Raw genomic sequence first — 20,419 nt, forward strand, 5'->3', positions numbered from 1 at the left:
AGGAGGGCTGCCTTGCACTCCCATTAAATCCTAGAGGGCCGCATCGTAACTGCCCTGCAGCAAACCCCCTTCTCCAAGGCTGTCTCTCCCCAAAGAGCGCCAGGTCACGAGAGCAACATGTGAAATCCTTTATTTCATAGGGGTTTATTGGTATTGATCTCAGCCCAGGCCGGAGACTGGAGAAGGTTTTCATAAGAGCTATTCAGAGTTCTTAAATAAGAATGAATGCATTTTCCATATTTCCCAAAACCTGAAATGATGCTGATCTGTATTCTGGTTTGCTCTGTTTGGACGGCTGAAGTACAGGGAAACAAAATGGAGCTAACATAGCGTACCGAATGCTCAGCGGAAGTCTTTCTAAATAGACCTACAACCTACTTAACATTTGTATGTTATATAACAACCTTCCCTGGTTATCCTTGCCACCATGCATCATGTATTGCGTTTTCTGGGAGAAGTGTTTATACTGCATTCGTATGTGTACGTCAGTCGTAAGCAGTTTTTTTGTCTGTATTGACAGGTCTCACCAACTCATAATCGTCCTGCAGGGAGTGGAGAGCAGAAACAGTCCCACACAGTTCTTTCATCACCGCCTAGAGTAGCGTTTGGCTTGAGGTATGGGACCACTAGCTCCTACTGACAGACCGGCAGCCTCAGAACCTGGAGGGTGTTTAGTAAATAAGGTGTCAGTGGCCAAAGAAACAGAAAAACCACACCACCAACCGTGATTGTGGTTGTCAGGCAGTTTCTTACTAGAACGCTTCAGTGTAACTGTCTGGACCTATTTTGCTTTTCTTTGCCATCAAAGGTAAAGTTCGGGGGGAAAAGGGAGTTGTTGTGAAATGAAAAAGGCAGGCTGGGAAGCAAAACCGCAGGCCTTGTGCCAGGCATGTCTGGAGTTCAGATGCAGATCTAAATTGCCCTGCAAAGCAGCGCTGCCCAGGCTCACTGACGCTGCCCAGGTTCGCCCCTCCAGTTGAAGCAATCCTGAACTCCAGTATGTGGCTCTGATTTTTTCCCCTGAAAGGCTGGGCTGGTTTGTATGTTCATCACCTTTCGGTCAGTATGGGATTTGGCTGCAACTGAATTATGAGAAACAGTATCTTAAAACAAATTAGATCAAAGCAGAGCTTTTTATACTTTCTATGAAAGTTAAGTAGGCTACGTTCACTTCCATTAAAACTAACTGATGTTTGAGCAGCATCCGCTTTAAGAGTGTTCAGAAAGTTCTGTTAAAAAATCGAACTGTGATGCTAAATTTCTTGAAGCGAAGAAACTCTTCATTTCTCACAGTCCTAAAGGTGACCGTACCCTACAGTGAGACAAGAGGAAGTTTTCATGCTTTTCAGTTTCTTCATGTTTCTCAGATAATTGCATATGCTACAAACTAAACATAGGATCTTCCCAGTTCATGGATTGTGCCCATTAATGAATATTCAGTAATCAAAAAATGTACGGGTATGCACAAGAGGCATCACCAGGCAGCTCCCGTGTGTGCCGTGCAGCGGGTAATACAGGTGCTGAACAGTTCTGTCTGTACAGTTACTTGATTTAAAGATGCCAGGACAGATGGCACTGCTGTAGTGAGCGTTGGGTGAGATCCTGTAGCATTGCTCCTCAGGTTTGCTGGCTTTCTGTGTGTTAAATAAAGTTCCATTTTAACAGTTACTTTGATCATTTTCTAAACTTGTGAGCTTTTCAGTGTGGTTGTAAGATGGAAAGCATGACAGTCGTTACAGCCCTAAAAGCGGATACTGCCTGCCTTGCTGACTTTGGGGATGACAGAGAAGGAACACATGTCAACGAACTGCAGCTGAGGGCAAGGGTTAAAACTTGTTTTGAATCGCTTTGTTGCTTTTCGGTCAGTGAGCTCAGAGAAACCACGCAGGGAGGACCGGCAAGCCTAGGAGATCTTCCCTTAGCTTTGCTTTTCCCCCTTTGCATAGCTGGTACCTGCGGGCAGTCAAGGTCTGCTGCTCAGAGCTGTGCAGAATGCTTGCACCACAGCTCTAAAGCAAAGAGGACTTTGGCCTCACGTGACCTGGACTGTATGGAAGGATAGCTAAGGCTGGCCATTACATGGCTAACGTACCATTTTTCTAGACCAGGTTTAGTCGTTTGCTAAAGTCAGGTCCGCACGTGCCTTGGATGAGCCCTTGTGCGGAGGAGCAGGCTCTGCAGCTGCTGCAGAGGCTGTAGAAGCCAGGCGAGGAGAGGGTGGGTCCCAGGGAGCTGTGGAGCCCCGGCCCTCTGTCTGCCTGGTTAATCAGCTCCCAGTTGACTCAAACAACCCAAATCCCTTTGAAACGGTAGGGGTTCTCTGCCTGCTGCTCTCTACTGAGATTGTTGTCCTGATCTTAGGGTGATAGAGCAAAGCTACAACAGCATCTTGTTAACAAGCTTCCCTTTCTCTCTGACAGGAAGCCTAGAGGGGAGGGGAAAAAGTGTCGGAAGGTCTATGGGATGGAGAACAGAGATATGTGGTGTACTGCCTGCCGATGGAAGAAGGCCTGCCAAAGGTTCATCGACTAAAGATTGAAATTATGCAGAGGATTTGGGGATGGGGGAGGACAACAGCAGAACCAGACTGCTGCAGCTGCACTGTATCACTTCCCATTTTCCCTCCAGTGATGTGGTGTTGAGGGGCTTTTTTTGTTGGTTTTTTTGGGGGTGGTTTGGTGGTTGTTTTTGGTTTTTTTTTTTTAAAGAGCTTTGTATTTCAAAGTGAAGCACTTGTAGCCAAGGAGAAGCACTAAATCAAAACCTGTGTGGAGCAATAGAGAAAACAAAAAGCAAAACCAAGAACATACAACAAAATTCTGTCTTACTAAGTATGGAAACCAGAGCAGCTATTAGTGTTTTTCTGTAGAAGAAAGGAAAAAGTTAAATTTTTGCTAACTCTGTGAGCTACTTGCTCCTTAGGATAATTTTTAACCATTTCAGTCTCTGTGCTGTGAACGTCTGTATTTGCTAAACTGAACAATTTTTCTTTTCCTGAAACGAAGATCTCTTTTTGAAAGCTTTCTAATAAACACTTCAGAGTCATATAAGCTACAGTTTACTCAACAAAAGCTGTACTAAGACGGGAGACTGCTAAATAATTCTCCTGATAGGATTGATCATGATTATATTGTATTTTTGGAAAGGGGATGTGGGGAGGAGTTGGGATTTTCATTTGTTTGTTTACAGGAGAAAAGCAAAGTCTGAATTTGCAAGAAGGGCAAGCAGTGCTCCTGGAAGATTTTTAAACCAGGCACAGACCAGTGGAGTGGAACAAAGTAATTTAAGTACCAAATTGGATTTTGATCCTCTAGAGGAAGAAAAGCAGCAATGGAAAGTCACCAGCAGATACTGTCACGTCAAGAAGTTGAGGGAAGAAATCCAGCGATGTTTGATTGAAACCCATAAGAATACAGTGGGGGTCTAGTAGCTATTCTTACGGCTCTCCTGTTCCTGAGGGAGGATGACCAGTTGGACCAGCACGTCTGTTGCTGCAGGAGGCCTATAAAGACCGGGTAAATGCAGCCACTAGGATTGTATGTAATACCGATTCAGGGACACGATCCAGCCCAGCAGTTCTTCTCCTGCTTCCTTTTCTCTTATCTGAGAGATTTTTAACATAATGGTTTGCTAAGCTTCCCCCCACCCCTTAGAGTTGCTAAGATCTTGATGCAAAAAAACAATAGAGAAAGGAAAACACCCCCTTTCCACAACATCATCTCAGAAAAAGAAGTACAGCAGCAAAGGAGCAACGTATTTATGGTAAAAGTCCATTTCTTAACTCATTTTGATGTACAAATTAACAAGTTTCTCAATTTGCAGTACTTGGATAGATATGGGTACTTCTGGTTTCTATGTCCATTAGAAAGTACACAAGAATGCGGAAAGCTGATATTCTGTCTCAACTTATATCGAATTACTATTAATTAATGGTTATTTCAGTGCAAAAATAAAATAAGGGTTTGCTAGGATATGAATGTATACAGTTAAAAATACTTGCTTGTTAAACAAAGTAAGACACCTTAAAAAAAATCAGGAAAACACAGAAGCAAAACTTTGCCTATTAATAGAGGCATGGAGGCCCACAAACGCCTGGATTTATTTTTTTTTTCATACAATTTGAAATTAGACCAATTTTTTCTTGTCTGTGCCAGCTCATCCTTACTGAGAAAAAGGGGGGCTCTAAGTATCTAAAGAGTGCCCTGAAATCTGGTCCAAAGTTCACTTGACAGCTTTATGAAGCGTGCATCGCTGCTTATGCCTGTGTAAAAGCACAAAATAACAATGCAGTTGTTAATGGACACTCTTGAGTTCAGTGAAGGAGTGCTGAGATGCAAAATTTATAATAGGAGCTACCGAAGGTTATCATCTGATTTTCTTTGAACAAGTTAATTGGGCAATCAGATGCCTAATTTGAGCATGCTATTGCTGCAGTTGTTTACAAATTGTGTGATTTACATGCACAAGTGGCAAGAGACGTTTGCGTGCACGCAATTACTCCTTTTTTTTTCCCAGTCATGTTCGCTAAGTCATTTCTAAAAAAAAGGAAAATACACTCTGAAATCTAGTAAGACCCTGAAATACATACATGTGTGAGTGTTTTTATATATATATATTAAAAATATATAACTATATATTATATAGTTTTATAGGTGTATATATATATAAAACCTGGGATCAACAGAGAGGAGAAAGACTGTTTTCTTTATAAATAGAAGACAAGACATTAAAGGTCAGTGGATCCACACAGCCACTCTTTTATCGTCTTTCCTCTTAATAAAATGTGGGTCATGGGTTTTCTTTGGGTGTTGTATTTGTTTTCAATTTCCGTAGTAAAATACCTCATAGTAATTCATAGTCATTTCATCTTCAAACACCGAGCTTGCTGTTGGTGTAATTACTTTGGTAGAACTTAGAAAATTGGGTCCTTTCCAAGATACTCCTGCCAATTCCCACACACCCCCCCAATTTTTACAAGCACTCTGAGACTAATTATAAAGCATTCCATAATTAATTTTACTATTGCTAAACTGACAGTATTTGCCTGTATATTTGTTGTTCCCTTCCTTTTATATTTTCCCTTTTTGCTCTGGAGGATTTTTTTGAAAATAACGTATCAGATTGTATATTGTTTCTATAACGTAATGGCGTTGTGAGCACCTTTCCTGAGGGCACTTTACAGATTATTGTAATAAGATTATTCTTTATAAATTTCTGCACAGAAGAATGGTTTTGTTCCCAGATCAGATATGGATTCCATATTGGCACAAAAGCCACAAATCTTCAAAACGGGATAGAAAGTTGGTGTGAACAAAACAGAGGACATAAGATTCTTGATAAATCCTGCCAGGACAAAGCTAAATTACCAGTACTTTTACACAACCTTTAATCAGCAATTTATATTAAATCAGTTTCGTATCTTACGGCTGTGGCATTTTGATTCAAAGTAGGCCTTCCTCTAGTCACCGTGTCTCGACCGTGGCCTGCAATAGCGAGACGGCGCGGCCATCTGGGCCTGCAGGAGGCATTCATTAGTTGCGTTGTGCTTTGAACTCGTGTCACACGATCACTTCGGCATCTGCCGAGACCCCCTTTGCCCTCCTGACACACCCAGAAAGGACAGAAGTGTCGGCAGAGCCCTTCCTGTGCTGGCGCAGCCAAGTGTAATCTGGAATAACCTCTTTGGTTTTTCAGTTCCTTGCTTTGGTGTTGCTTTAAGCTGCATCACTGTCCTCCTAATGTCCAGTTCAGCTCAAACCACTGCACCAGCCTCCCCAAAAGACCGGGATTTGTTTCCCAAGGAGGAGCTGGCCTGAATGCTTTGGTCATTTATTGTCACCAGTACACGCCATTTCCCTGTTTTCGGTGTCTCAGTGGGAGGCAGGTCATTGGCTGTGACCTCCCGGAGAAGGCAGAAAGAACAGCCTGAACACATCACACAGTCTCTGCATGCTGCGGGGATTTGGATGTGGGGTCATTTATGTCAAGAGCAAGAACCTCCCCCTAGGATACAAAAATGGAAGGATCTATTTTATTGGGTTTAACCACTTATTAGTATTGATGCTGGTACAGAAATTGCCAACATCAGTCTCAGAGTGGAGATCGACCGTATAGATCCTAAATATTTTTCTTCAGGAGCTTTCTTGCTATAACAAAGCTATTTCCCACTTCCCCACTTACCCCACCCCCAGAAAGGTCTGGAAAAGGAGATAATTTTAGAAGGGGGAAATTTTAATGGCAATTTTTAAAATGTGGCCGCTCCAACTGCTCCTGTATGAAATAGCAGCTATTGGGCGTTACAGAGTAGGGTCATCTTAGTCATAAAATGGTTTCCATCCAAAACAATGTGCCTGATTCTTTAGTGCCTTGCACAAATGTAACAGGATACACAAGATGCTAAGTGAGCAAAAACTCTTCCATTCCAGTTTGCAGGTTTACACTTAACTTTTAACCAATACCAGTCATCACCTAGCAGCTATCCATTGTCATGTAAGCTAGACCTATACGCCCTGCTTATGTGAATAAGCTGAGTAGAATGCCTAGCTGTTGAATTACTTTATCCAAGTCATTAGCCCGCTATGAACGTTAGGTGTCTAATGATCTACAGGTTCCTTGCACCCATTCACCTAGACTGACATCACTTTCTTCATTCCTTCTCCCCTTTGTTTCTTAAGATAACGAATGGGTAGACAACAGGAGGCAAAGCTTTAGCCAAAAGTTCTTGTAGAACCTGCATGTAAGAACAGATTCCAGCTCCATGTCATATCCCAAACATCCTTGTCACCCAGCTTTAGTTTTTTCACTTCTCCTCATCCAGTGAGTCGGGATGGTTTTCCATTTCTTGCTACGGTCTGGGGCCAGCTAGTGTGGCCCTGCCGAGACTGTAGGACAGTCGCTGTAAGTGTGGCAATATAAAGCAATTTCTTTCTTCCCCTGCCTGTAAATATGTTGAAATACCATCTCAGAAACAGGACGTGAAATTAGAAGCTTGCTGGCCATGTGTAGAGGCGTAACAGGTTACCAGTGAGGCTTGTTCCTCTTCATTCAAACTTCAGTCATCCGTAGGAGAAAGTTGTGCCGTGCCTTTTCTTAGAAGTATTTTGATAAGGAAGTGTTTGCAGTCTCATTTTGGTCTTAATTTACACTTTATTCGGTCTTCCTGTAAGGTAGTAGCGCTGGAACCAAGACCTGTACGGAGTACGGGATTTAATCTGCGTTTGTCAGGATTTTTCTGGTAGGTAACTGTGGGCTGTTGCAAAGCATCACAGCAGAGATTTTGTTCTACTATAAGTTCAGGAGAGATTTATGGCACCTTTAGCAACATAGCTAGAAAGTAAGTTATGAGCAAAAATTAATCAAGCTGAGGGTTTAAATGCATCTGTGTCTGCTAGCCATGTGCAGCCCTTGTCTGCATCTATGCGGAGCTTGAAAAGCGAAACAGCCGATGTACGCCGACGGGTGGTAGCGCCCACTTGAACTGTTCTTTCCATCTTAGGCTACAGTGCTTTCTCATAGGCCACGCTCTCACTTCTATCCAAATTCAAGATTAAAGATGTGCGTCTTCCTCTTGCAGCTTCTTGAGTTCATTCCTGAATACGAAAAACACTGATTGTGTTCCCTGTGCTTCACATGGACCATTTTCAGTAGCAATCGAGAAAGACCCTGAAAAGATAAATCAGCCCGGTTCTGATGGCACCAAGCAAAATAAAATATGGTTTTCTCCTCTGCTGGCTTGTACTCACAGCAAGAATTCGTTTGGCCAGTCAGCTGATGGCATGTAAGGGAATGGATAAATTTAGTTACAGTGTTCTCTTTTTTTAACACATTTTAACAGCAAGACTTTTTCTCCTTCGGTGTTTGAATGTGAATGTGAGATCACTATTATACCCTTGAGGGAAATTAATTTAGCAATAGGAATGCTGTTTCTGCTTTCCTCGTACTGGGCATGCACCCAATATTATACTAACAAGGTTGGGTTTCAAGGTTAAATCTGAATTCTTGATGTAATTCAATGCTAAAGATGGGCTCTAACATTTTAAAGTGTTTGAATGTGAGTTTACCATTTGCCAGTCCTCTTAAAAAATTCAGGTTTGACTTTGGAGTCCTTATCTTAGCATGTTATACCCTGCGGCAACTAGTGTGTGATGTGTAATGGTCGGATAAACAAAAGTGACTAAAACGTTTGTGGAAAAACTGCCTTGGGAAGACAGCGGAAAAAAAGGTAGCCAATACAAATTTCCTCAGGGAACCTAAGAGGGCTGTAAAGGCAGGATGTAGGTTTATTGAACAGAAGATGGCTAAGAAATTGATTTTTTTTTTCTATTCTAGGCAAAATTTAAAGAGCAATATGTTGCTACTTGAATTATTAAAACTAGAAGGAAGCACTAATTAGTCAACATGGTCTCACTTAATGCTATAGCTTATGAAGTTCCAAATAGAAAAAAAAAACATGTTAGATAATATAAAAATATAGAAAATTAGCTTGAACCATAACCTGATTATAATATAAATCTATACATCTGTATAAATCTTCAGGATCTACTGTAAATATAAGGGCTTCTTGTTTCTATAGTTGCTTGGTCAAAAAGCATCCTTTGTCTCTAATGGGATGACTTCTTACCAAATTACTTCAGCAAGCAAAAAAAAAAAAAAAACCATGTTAGCATAATCTCCTGGAGGTGCTGAGTGCTCTAGAATATGCAAACTCTCAAATTTTTCTTTATTTGTACGCAAAGAAATTATTTTTAGTCCATAACATTTTTTCCTATCAACTCTTTCCTGTGTCCAGGGACGCCATTCTGCAAACTCCCAAATATTTATACTGAAGTGAATAAAAATCAGAAGCTTGAGTATTAGGACCTAAAAGTGTAAATAGCACCTGGCATCAGAATTTTTAGTATCAGCATTTAACTGCAGTAATTATTTCTTACAGTGGTGCCAACACATCTTTCAGGGAAGGGGTGCACATAATCTCTAAAGGAGCAGGTATGGCTGCGCAGAGGTAGAACTGCTGGTATTCCAACAATAAAGCGTAGGCTGAGGTTCATCAGAGCACTCAAGTATGTGCTTAACTTCACTTGCGGAGTTTGTCGATGAGACCGTCTGTGTTTCAAAAGTTAGGCACGCGTTTTCATGCTCTTCTGAACTCAGGCCTTGGCAAGAGAGGTACTCTTACAGCTTCGTTTGAAATACACACTTTGTAAGACAATCTGTCTTTTTCTGATTTTATACAATTTGTCTTGTATTTAGAAGACCAGGCAAATTTGGAGAATTCTTTTTTAAAATTATTTTTTACATTGCAGAAGGGAAGTGAGAAAGTAGACAAGTTTAACTGTACGTTTCAGCATGTGAAAGCGTTGCTTCGGTTTGTAAAAGGTGTCTATTTGCCATCAAGCTCAAAGGAACTTATTTGAGCACATCAGAAAAAAAACACATGACAAGCAGGTCACGTTATATAAATTAATATAGTTCCATCTGTATTTCCTGCTCGCTCAGCACTCCTCCAGGCAACTGGAGGCATAGGAGCCCTCAAGTATGCAAGGAAATAAATAAGTTTACCTAAAAACAGGAGTACTGTGCTTTAAGCCACAAATGATGTTGTCTGTGTGTAATTTTTAGTTGTAGAAGAAAACAGACAGTAGCCTTATTAACAAGGTGCAATACTTACAAAGGGCTAAATTCTGGAAACAAGCGGTGTGTGTTTGTACTTCACCGCAGAATGTGCACTCTTTTAAAACTGACTTTTATAGCACCGGGATCTTATTACCTCTCTGAAATGATAATGTTGGTATAATTGTCTAACCATTCATTATACATTATGAAACAGGATTTGGGACTTCCTAAGAACCAAAAGGAGGAGAGGGGGAGCTATAGATCACATAAAATAGCGATATGTTGTTGTACATGGTAGAAGTAACCTAAAACACCTTTACAGAACTATACAAATTCTGGATTACTGAAAGAAAAAAGATATATTGCCGTTGGTTAGAGATAGTTTATTCTGAAATTCCCTGTAATGTCATGAAAATGCCTGCTTTAGTGTTCAGTGTTTGCTTTGTCTCTTGCATCTTACTATTGGGTTTTATTTGTTTGTATTCTGATTGTGGAGACATTCCTGAATTACCAATACTTGGCTTGAAGTTGTGTTCTTTTGAAAATAACTTTTAAAATTGAGATATTTCTTCATCGAACTGTACAGTCTGAATGAGCTCATACAACACGATCTGCTCCAACTTAGTGGAGAATTCACGCAGGCAGAAGGTTATATAGGAAAAGATGACATTGAGGGATTGTTGTTCAGTTATGAAGAGGATTTGAACAACCAAACTAAAAGCTCCGCTCACATATTTATTCTTTCCATCTGCACTGTGGGGTCAACAGGGTACAGGTTGCCAAGTATGGTGTATCTTGCAATCTTACACCTTTTTTTTTTGCTGTTAAATGATGACATATACATAATTTTTCCCATCTCTCTTACGGGTTTTGTTCAGAGTCCAGAATTAACTGAAAGGCAGAACTACTCAGATCTTTTGAACACAAGGCTGTTTGGTCACTTCCCTGTTTGACTTCCAGCAAAGGGCCAAAGGATAAATTCAAATTTAGTGACAGTAGTTGAAAGAGGCTTGAGCCAGTCAGGTAAGACCCAAGACAAAATTGCTCAGAATTGAGAACTGAGGAAACTAATCTTAAGCAGCCAATTTCAGAAGTTTTCGGTTTTGTTTTGTTTGGTTTTTTTAAATTACAGCCTGATAAAAAGTCTCGTTACACACTTAAGAGCAGAATGCAGATAGCATTGTAACTAGCTGAGCCCTCAAAGCATTACAGGTTTTCTCAGGAGAGCTGCAATTATTCCCATCCATAAGTGCATTGACTAGGCCTGCTCACGTGGGTAACTGATGTAGATCGAAGGCACTTGGGTTTTCCTCTGTGTGATTATTTCCACTGTAATTGGGAGTGTAAAATTACGAATCTCCCTTTCTGAGTGCTTGAGAAGAGAGTTTTGCTGTTAGGCTTTATGAGAGGGATGAACACGTACTTAGGCACATTTGCATGGCTCTTGGAAGATGGTGGCTCAGTTTCTAGCAATACCAAAGTGGCCGTGCTTTGGCTGTGTCACTTAGTGACAGATTTAAGAGCTGTTAAGCACATGCTGTTCAGCCTGTAATCCATCCTACTGATAGCAGGCCCAGCAAGATGGAGGTTTCTCGGAATGGGATCCAGGGTAGCCAGCCTGTTGTGAAGGGAGTCGCCACCATGACACCAGCCCGTGTGCTGTCAGCTGGAGCAAGCGCACAACTCGTGTCCAGCTTCAGGCAGGTGGTCCTCTGCATTCACTGGACCCACAGTACAAAACGCTCTTTCGAAGCGTTCTTTCTTTCAGAGATTAAAGTAAAAATGTTGGAGAAATTTTATGTTACAGAATGTCTACAATATTTTCAGAGCTGAAATCAGAAGTGGTGGTTTCCCTCCTTTCCAGAGCCACGGTGCAGCTCCCCAACTAAGCCGTAGGAGTGTGCTCCCATCTGGGCTCCCGCAGAGCCCTCTGACTTTAACCAAGTCCTCCTCACAAGATTTGCTGGAACCCATCAAAGAGCCCTAAAACCAGGCCAATGTAAGTTTGACTCCCCCCCCCAGGTAAAGGAGGCTTTTTCCAACTCCTTCCAAACTCTTCCACTTCCTAAGCGAGTGCTTTATTAGTAGACTTTTATAAAGAGGGCATTGCCCCAACACTTTCCAGTGGCATTTCTAACACAGCGCCAGCCACCACTGCATTTGCAAGGAACTGGATGTTATCTTTGTCAGTCATGGGGTTTTGGGAATATTGTTTTAGATTTAGATCTCCACATTTCACCTAACGCTGTAGTTCTGCAGCAGCTTAAGTTGGCATCAGCTTGTGCTACTGTTGAAAGAGCTGTTCCTGCCCCTTGGCAGAGACAGGTTTAGAGAGAAATATCCCACGTTATGGTGGCTCAAACCACTCCTGAAAGTGTAGATCTCTATAAAAAGCTTAAAAACTAGCTCAGTATATGGCTTGCTGGGTTTGTACCTCTGCTCTTAATGTGGCAGGCGCAATAATACTGTCTTTATCCCACCCTGTCTTGGCTGGAGACTCATTAAGGGCCTGGACTCGCACATGCTCCTACAGCAGCTAGCTCAGGAGAGCTCTGCTAACGGCTGGTTGCTTAGCACTACTGGAGTAACATTAAAACAGCATCGATTTTGATACAAAATGGAATCTATAGGGGAAGAAAGAAGAGTTAGATCAATAATCCTACATGTAGTGAGTCTTAAAACTACATCTCAACTATGCCATGGTCTTGCTAAGCAGATATTGGAGGAGTTAAGGGACATGCAAAGCAGCCTTACCAGACCTTGATCCTCCCCTGGCCCCAGGGACATCCTGGAGCCAGTCTGGTGCTATTCAGCGTCATCTCTCAGGCCGGGCAAGGTTTATGAGGGGGGTGGGGAGGTGGGATCTCTGAAATACATATCCAGGCATCAGAAATCCAGGGTGTATTTCTCCTCTGGACATGGTAGCAAATAGGAAAGATCCTCATCTGCTTTGCTAGTGCAGTTTTTCAGCCTCTTTTTATTGAAGCATCAGTGTAATAATGACGGGAATGCCAGGAAGAAGGTCAAGGCTTGTAAGGTAACTGAAGGAAGGTAACTGTCAGCATCAGTTGCATTACATTGTTTTAAACTCTGAAAAAACCAATTGTTTTCTTGTCATCTGCTATTTACTTCATATAAGAAAGGCGTTTCCCTCATAGAAGGGGGTGAATTTAGCAGCTGTAGGAAAACAAAAGCCCAACTGCCCAGTTTTTATGAATATGGGATTTCTGATACCCTCTGCTTGCATCAGACTGCAGTATTTAGATCCGTGCATTCTTTTGTCTCACTTCAGTCACAGAAGAGCAATATCTGCCCGCAAAGTTGTTCTTCCTTTGTTTCCTATAAAATATTGTTTTGGAGAAGATGAAGTAAATTTAAGTTCTGTTTTAAAAACATTTTTTCTGAATTATTATTTTTAGAACCAGAGCATTTCCTCTTTCACTCAGTGTAAAATTACTGACCTTTAATTGCTCTGCATTGCACTTTATATTTTTTTTCACTTGCTGGGCCATGTATTTTTCATACACCAAACAATGAAGGTTTTGTTAATGTAGTTTTAACTAGAAATTAACCATGAAACTAAGATGTTTTTATGAAAATGCAAATTCCGTAAAATATAGCAAATAAACTATTTAGATGAGAGACATTTTTAATGACATGTTGAGAAACAACTTCTGAAATTATTTATCATTTGGTGAATTCGATGCATTAATGGATAGCATGGTCTAAAATGGAATACGAATAAGCGGGAGACAAAGTTCTAGACATTGGGTTTGCCTCTATGCAAAACCTGCATTAGTTTAATTGACATGGGTCTTTAAAAAATTAGCCTAATCTCTAGTTTAAATGTATAAAGTTGAAATCAGTTTAACTTAATTACCAAAGAGATACGTTTTCCACTGCGCTAACGCAGTGCTGTGCAGCAGGCGGTCTGAGAAGCCCCTTGTCTCTGGAGGGGCTGAACTCACACAAGTATGAGACACCACCAGAAGCCATATGCAAGTATATATTTTCCTGCTTTAAACAGCAGCTCTCCAAACTGTTATGCTTACAGGCCCACTTCCAGGTTGACAATGGCATTTCCGTTTGGTTCTTCCTGCCTTCATCCCCTCTAATATTGGGAACTAGTGTCGTAAAGACAATCTTCTTGTTCCTAATTGAGCTAACGAAGAACTCATCTTCCCTCTGGGTTTGGTGTTAAACTTACAGCCCTAATACTATTGCCTGTAGTTTAGCTTAAGAATTTTTAGATGCCAGTTTCAGTGTTTTAAACAAAGAACGGCTACCCTACGCCAGCACTGAATCCCTTTCAAATCTTGTGGAGTATACTGAAAAATAAAGACCTTTTTTACTTTTACTTTGTCCAAACTCTTCATTCCAAAACAAAGTAGAAACGTGGAAGTCTGCAGTGACTGGAAAGTGCATGGCAGTAAAGAGGGGAGAGAGAGAGGCAGCGATGCTCTTATTTTCTGCCCAGGGCGAGCCCTCCCTGGGCTCCCCTCTCCCAGGCTGATGCGCACGTGCGGGCACAGGCCACGCACAGCTCTGAAGTCCTTTACACCATGGTGCGAAATCCCTGCAAAAGCACTTCGTCAACCACCTCCCAGAGCCCCCAGTTCCTTTTAAGGGACTTCCAGACATTCTGCTTTTCCATTTCTACATCCATAGGTAAAAGTAAAAGCTAACTGTTAGCAGCTCCAATAGCATGAGTACAGTCTCACCTTGAGTTGCAAACGTATCCTCTTGCTGTTTTTAATCAAGCTTCAGTTTCGCCTACAAAAGATGGATTTCTGCACGCTGTAAAGCTGTTGTGTCTTTTCAGGGACTAACTGGAGTCCCCGGAGTGTGGCAAGCGCGCCGCCAGTGGCACACAAGCTACATGCTTAACGTCGGTGAGCACCGTGATACCTGTACAGAAGAGAGAGCATAGATTAAGATTACCTGTATGTCCTACCACAGAAATGAGCGCTGCTCAGGTCTTGCAGTTGTGGAAAAGTGCTTAAAGCCTTTGCACTAAGCATGGTGTATCTCTGGAAACTCAGTTTGTGTTTGGCTGAGGAGCAAGAGCAGTGACAGGCCTACTCCAGTGTGGTGGTCCATCAGGCATCACAGATAACAGTCCTGTTGCCCGACTTGTTTCTGTATTTTCATTTGTCCGTTTGAAGAAAAGCTTAGAAGAGAAGACTTTTCATGTAGATCATACTCATTAGCAATATGATTTGATTCTGCCCTCTGGGGGCAGTGCGTGGGCCAGCACAGCAGATTTAGATAAGGTGCTTCTATGGCTAGTGACTTAGACGTAGCGAAAACCTGTTTCTTGTTAGAAGCAGGTGCTTTTTCCTTTCTTAAGATTAAAAAAAAATGCAGAACAACAAAACACCACCATGCAGACCTTTGTTAAACTCTCACTGTCTCCGTGTAGCACCGGCAGCTGGGGAAAACTCCAGAATTCAGAGGACCTTGGCCATAACTCATCAAAAAGCCTCTGTGATCTACTGCGATCTAGTGCTAGATCAAAAACATGTAGACTTGGTCTCTCCAAAGAATTTTGCTGTTACTTTATATGAAAAAAATGTTAAAATCTTTGTGTCTGCATCTGAGTCAATTCTGCCTGCTGAATGAAGAGCACTTCCAATAGCCGTCAGATATGTAGGGAGTCATTCTTGCTACAAGTCGTGATGCTCCAATCATTTAAAACCTTTTTCTTAAATGAAAAACATTTGTGAAATTAGCAATGTGCATATTAATGCCTAAAAGTCTATGAAAATAATTCCGTTAAAATACTAAGAAGTATGTGCTTGCACTTGAAACGTAAAAGAAAAACTACTGAAATACTAATGCGCTAAGGACTAGCTCCTGAGTTTTATTAATGTACTAAACCAGCTTTGGACTGAGTAACTTTTTCTAAAAGTTGAGAAGGAATATTTTTTTTTCTCAAGTTATCCAAGTAATCCAGATAATGTATAGTTTGTTTCTGGTCACTGGGTTTTAGAATGAGCGAATTGCATCCTCTTGCACTTCTAATATTCATTGTACAGAAGCAAATCTTTTCTGCTTTCTTATGTCCCACTGAGTGATCAGTTTGCTAGCTACAGGCAGTGCTTCCTCACATAGATGGCAAAATATGCTTTGATAAATTTACTCTCCTCGTGAATTCTAATTATCTGATTAATATATTTTTTCTAGTTTCAAAAATGCTTTTGTACAATTTTCATAGATATGGTTGAATGAAAATTGCAAGGAAGAACCCAGGTCACCTAATAAGTGCATTACCCACTTCTTTTTCCTAAGTAAAAATTAAGAACATGAAGTATAATGAAAAAAGTCAATTCATTGCTGAATGCAATATTTATAGAACATCTCGATTAGTAAAGAGCAGTAATCTTTGTTAAAGTTATATTTAGTAGCAAACCACTGTGTTTTAGTAAGTATCACAAGTGAGAAAGCAATTTTTCTTCAGAAAAAGCACAAATGGAAAACAAGGTTAATATCAATCATTTAAACCAAGGTTTTCTCCTTGTCTTTAAGCCCATCCTGCCTGGTACATTACTGATGTACCTTCAGGGATGCTCAGGACGATAGACATTCCTCATGGGAAACAGCTAGGTTCCAAAGTGATAACCAAAATAAAAGCAGAAGTGAGCAAACTCGTAGAATTTTCTATATACTAGCTCAGCTATTGCCAAAAAAAGGTACTACTCTCTGCTGAACTAGAGTTTCAGCATTTTAAAAGAATCGCATTTTAATCTAGCTCACACAGCAGATTTAAAACCAGATTTCTGTTGGTTTGCTTGTATGACTTACAGGACTTACACTTATTAATTAACCTCAGCACAGGGTGTACCAGTACTCAGATGACCACAGCTGTATCGGAATCTCTCGAAATCCCCAAATCTATTATACGTTACTACAGAAACAACAGTCTTCAAATGAAAAGCTACTTGAAATTATCTCAAAAAAAAGCAAGAAGAAAAAGAAACTCATTCTTTATTTGGGAAATGCCGTTCAGCTACCATTAACTCGCAAGCCGCGTGCTTAACTGGTCTCCTGTAGCTTTGTCAGGTCGCGTTTTTGTTGAAAGCAGGTGGTGATTAAACGACGTAGCAAAGAACCTTCCTTTGATCCTTGTAAATGAATGTATATGTACAAACTATGCATTTTCATATCGCTGCATACTGCATCTTGAATCAATTCAAATCCGGCCTTTTCCCCTAAATTAGCAACCCCCAGACTTCAAGAGCTGAAGCTGCTCCCATCCCCTTTAGCGTGTATTTGTCTCCTGTCTTGTTTCTGCTCTCCAAAAACCTGAGACGCAGGACAGAGAAGTCCTGAGCCGCAGGGCCCCAGGAGCGGAGAGGCTGTGGGGTTGTGGCCAAGGCAGGGACCTGGCATGCTCTGTCGGGGACCAGTTTGGACTCCCAGGCCCAGCATGGCCAAGCAGAGGGACATGGTACCCGTGCTCGCTCAGCCAGAGCTGCTGCTGCTCCTGCTTCGGCCCTGGCACCTCTTGCACTTGCTCAGCATCTTGCATGCTGGGGCAGCAGAGCAGGACCAGCAGCTGGTCTCTGACATGGGGTCAGGAGGAATTTACAGCAACACTAGAACAAGCTACGCCAAGGAGGCGGCCACTGCAAATTGGGCTTGCAGCCACCACCCTTCCCCTCAGGAGAGCATTTTCAGGCACCCTACCAGCCCAGTCTCATTCTCACCATCACCTCTTTACAGTGCTCTGCGGCGCACCGCTGAGGAGGCACGGATGGCTCCCCAGGGGTCATGGTCTCACGGCTGAGACCTGCTGCCCCAGGTGATACATTGCTCAAAGCACTCAGTCCTTCATCCTAAGCATTGACTGGGCTTCAGGGCCAGGGTATGTAGGAGATGAAGGATCAGACCTTGTTTTTAGTGTACCCTCTTGGAAGAGAGTAGGAAAGATAAAAAATGGATGTCTTGTTCTTGTAGCTGTTGTAATTAAATGAAGGAAAAAAGGATTGCATGCAACATTCTTCCGTAAATTTTGGGTTGTTGCTGTTAATATACATCAGCGCAGTCTGGTCAGTGAATGAAGTGTGTTTCTTACGGTTTATCCTACAGGAAGAAAGAGGAAAAAAAAAAAGACGTATTAAGAATCTCCTTGCTTTGGAATAAAGCAAGTCTGGACTCAACAACAAAGAAAGATTTTGTTTATATGCAAACTATTCAAGTATTTGATACCGGTATGAAGGTGGTGATATTCTTATCTACCCAGAGATGTGCACTCATCTAGGTTATGTTTAATTGAAAAGTATTTTTACAGTGCGTATTTGCATTTGATGGGCTAAGGCCTTTAATTTTATATTCTTTACAAGAATTAGCGTAGAAATTATGTTCTCCCTGTTACTGAGCTACCTGCTCTTGCTAGGTGTCCATTTGCATAAAGAAAATTTCCACCGCTTCAGAAGCTTTTGGGTTGCTTTGGTTTTTTTTTTTAAACACTGTCCTTTTTAAAAAATGCCATGCTTTTCGTACGTTGCTCAATAGAAAAACATAGTCCTTACCAGGGCCCCTACAACGTGATCCACAGAACCCAATGACTTGAAAAAAATGCTCGAGGGCAGGTCTCCAGCAGCTGTCAGCTGCGGCATCTCCCATAGCTGTGGCCATTCATGTCAGCGGAGGAGCAGCCCCGGGAGGGTTATGCAGCGGTAGCTGTAGGGATGCTCAGCGTGATACCAGAGGCTCTCCAGAGCCCACAGACCTCCGAGACCAGGACGTGGCCTGTAACAGCAACAGAAGGACACTTCTGCGTTCTTTGGCATTCTGCGACTGCCTGTGGGCCTGGCATAGCTCTGGCTGCGGTCCCTCAAATCAAAGCTCTGACTGCAACCATCAGTCCTTTGCTGTCACTATCACAAAGTTAACTTTTTAAAATGAGAGCGAGCTTCCAACTCTGGCACTAATGGAAATACTGAATACTTTTAATATATATATATATTTGAAAAAAGTGTTTTGTCTTTTTTTATACAACTTTTAGCCAAATAGAAGTATTCTGATTATTACTTCTGTGGATGCCCATCCACCTGTAAATAAACTCATATTTTCAGGTACATGAACCTGAATTAAAAAAAAATAATAAAGACTGTTCACTGGCTATGCGCTTTGCTAGCTTTGGGTTCCTTTGTACATAAGAGGTAACTGTTTAAATGTTGGGTGGGGGTTTTTTTATTTAATTGTTGTTCCTCTAAAGAAAGAAGAAGAAAATAACTTTTGACTTTGTTTTCTCTTTTCTGAGTTAATACAAAGATTTTCTAACTTTTTACTGCAGAAATGGATAAATACCTGGTGCTATGTGAATTTGAGTCAAACTGGCCATAGCAGACACACCAGTTAGAATGCACTTTTCCTGTGGCACACAATGTATTTTCTCAGAAGGGACTTTCAAAGGACCATCAGATGTTTACATTTCTTCTTGTTGCCCCAGATAGGTTTGAACATTGAAATAACTCCCAAAAAATTGAGAAGGTCACGACCAATTACTGATGCGACGAATCCTTACATTTAGGTATCTGCGACGGTTTTGTACAAATCCCATTTTAGAGATAGTTGAAATATCGGGCTTTCATACTTTGTAATGCTTTGATGTGACAATAACTATGCTGTTGCTATCTAGTCTAACCTCACTGTAGACCTGTAACTTCCTGTTTATGTTTATGTCCTGAATTGCACTGGCTTGAATTCAGCCAAATACTGACTGTTCAGCTGAAATATTCCGACTGTTACGATGTCCACAGAACATTGATTAAATGCACTTGTATCTGACTACCACAGAGTATGTCAAATTATTCACATAATAAAACACTTGTGTATAACTTGTGCTACTTTAGTACTTTTACAGCCATGAACATCAGCGCGTCAACCAAGGAGGGACATGAGTCAGTGACAGCCTTTGCACTGACTTCATTACAAACAGGACTGAATTCCTTCCCTTCGGTCAGAAGGCAGATATTTTGACACCATAACATGAGCTAAGACACACAGGACAGGAATGTGGCCCTTGAATTTTAAGTTTTGGCCCTGTGATTTTTAAGTGCAGCCTTTAGCTAGTGACTATGGTTTCCCACTTCCGGGGGAGATATGCTATAAAACTGGTCTTCCTGAGGCATTAAGCTAGCAACACTCCTGTCCTGCTCTTGCCTGGCTGTAGAGGAGTAGCCTCTCTGTGCACAGGGAATGCTCATGATAGGCAAAGCTTCATTCGAAGAGGCTATGCCTTCCTCATGGTAAAGCTAATTAAGCTATTGCTTTAAACTTGCAACTTGGAGAGACATTCCTGAAACAGGGAGTAGTTTGTTTAAAAAAAAAAAAAAAAAGTATAAATTAGTACCCTTCTGTCCAAGTTCTCAACTCCCCTTCTAGCTTTGTTAGGTTTAGATTTTCCTTTGGCTAATGCATTCCCACCCGCTGCTGCAAAGCCAACTCCAATATAAATAGCAAGGCTATTAAATTTAATGAGCGGTTTAATCACTCTTCTTCTGTTTGCATTTTCTTCCCTTCGAGCAACACCTCCTTGCCACACGCATGCACAGTCGTCCATCTCTAGTAAAGCAGATCTCTAAATTAATCTGTTCTCTAAGCCAGAGGCAAAACAGCTCGGGCAAAGAGCCCCTGCCCTGCTGCCCAACAAGTATCGTCACTAACAGTCAGGCTTGTCCAAACGGTCCCTTCCTGCACACTCCTGTAATCCCGCGGATACCGGCACTGCCCGAGTGAGGAGCGCACCTTGAGGCTTCTGTTGGAGGAGTCTGTTGTCTTCAGATCCCCCCCTCCTGCC

At 41.5% G+C, this 20,419-nt stretch overlaps 1 protein-coding gene across 2 annotated transcripts in view; it reads left to right on the forward strand.

Moving 5' to 3' along the window:
* Positions 1-19,407, forward strand: part of ZNF704 (zinc finger protein 704) — a 105,894-nt gene extending 86,487 nt beyond the window's left edge. Inside the window, exons 7-8 of one of the 2 annotated variants that reach the window (XM_064442499.1) lie at positions 521-615; positions 2,421-19,407. In XM_064442499.1, coding sequence (XP_064298569.1) covers positions 521-615; positions 2,421-2,532 — 207 coding nt within the window. In that variant the 3' untranslated portion in view covers positions 2,533-19,407. The remainder of the gene's footprint in view (positions 1-520; positions 616-2,420) is intronic. The other variant, XM_064442498.1, reaches the window with a different exon arrangement.
* The last annotated feature ends 1,012 nt before the right edge of the window (positions 19,408-20,419 follow it).

This window comes from Phalacrocorax carbo, chromosome 2 (genome assembly GCF_963921805.1).
Source record: "Phalacrocorax carbo chromosome 2, bPhaCar2.1, whole genome shotgun sequence".
NCBI classification, from domain to species: Eukaryota; Metazoa; Chordata; class Aves; order Suliformes; family Phalacrocoracidae; genus Phalacrocorax; species Phalacrocorax carbo.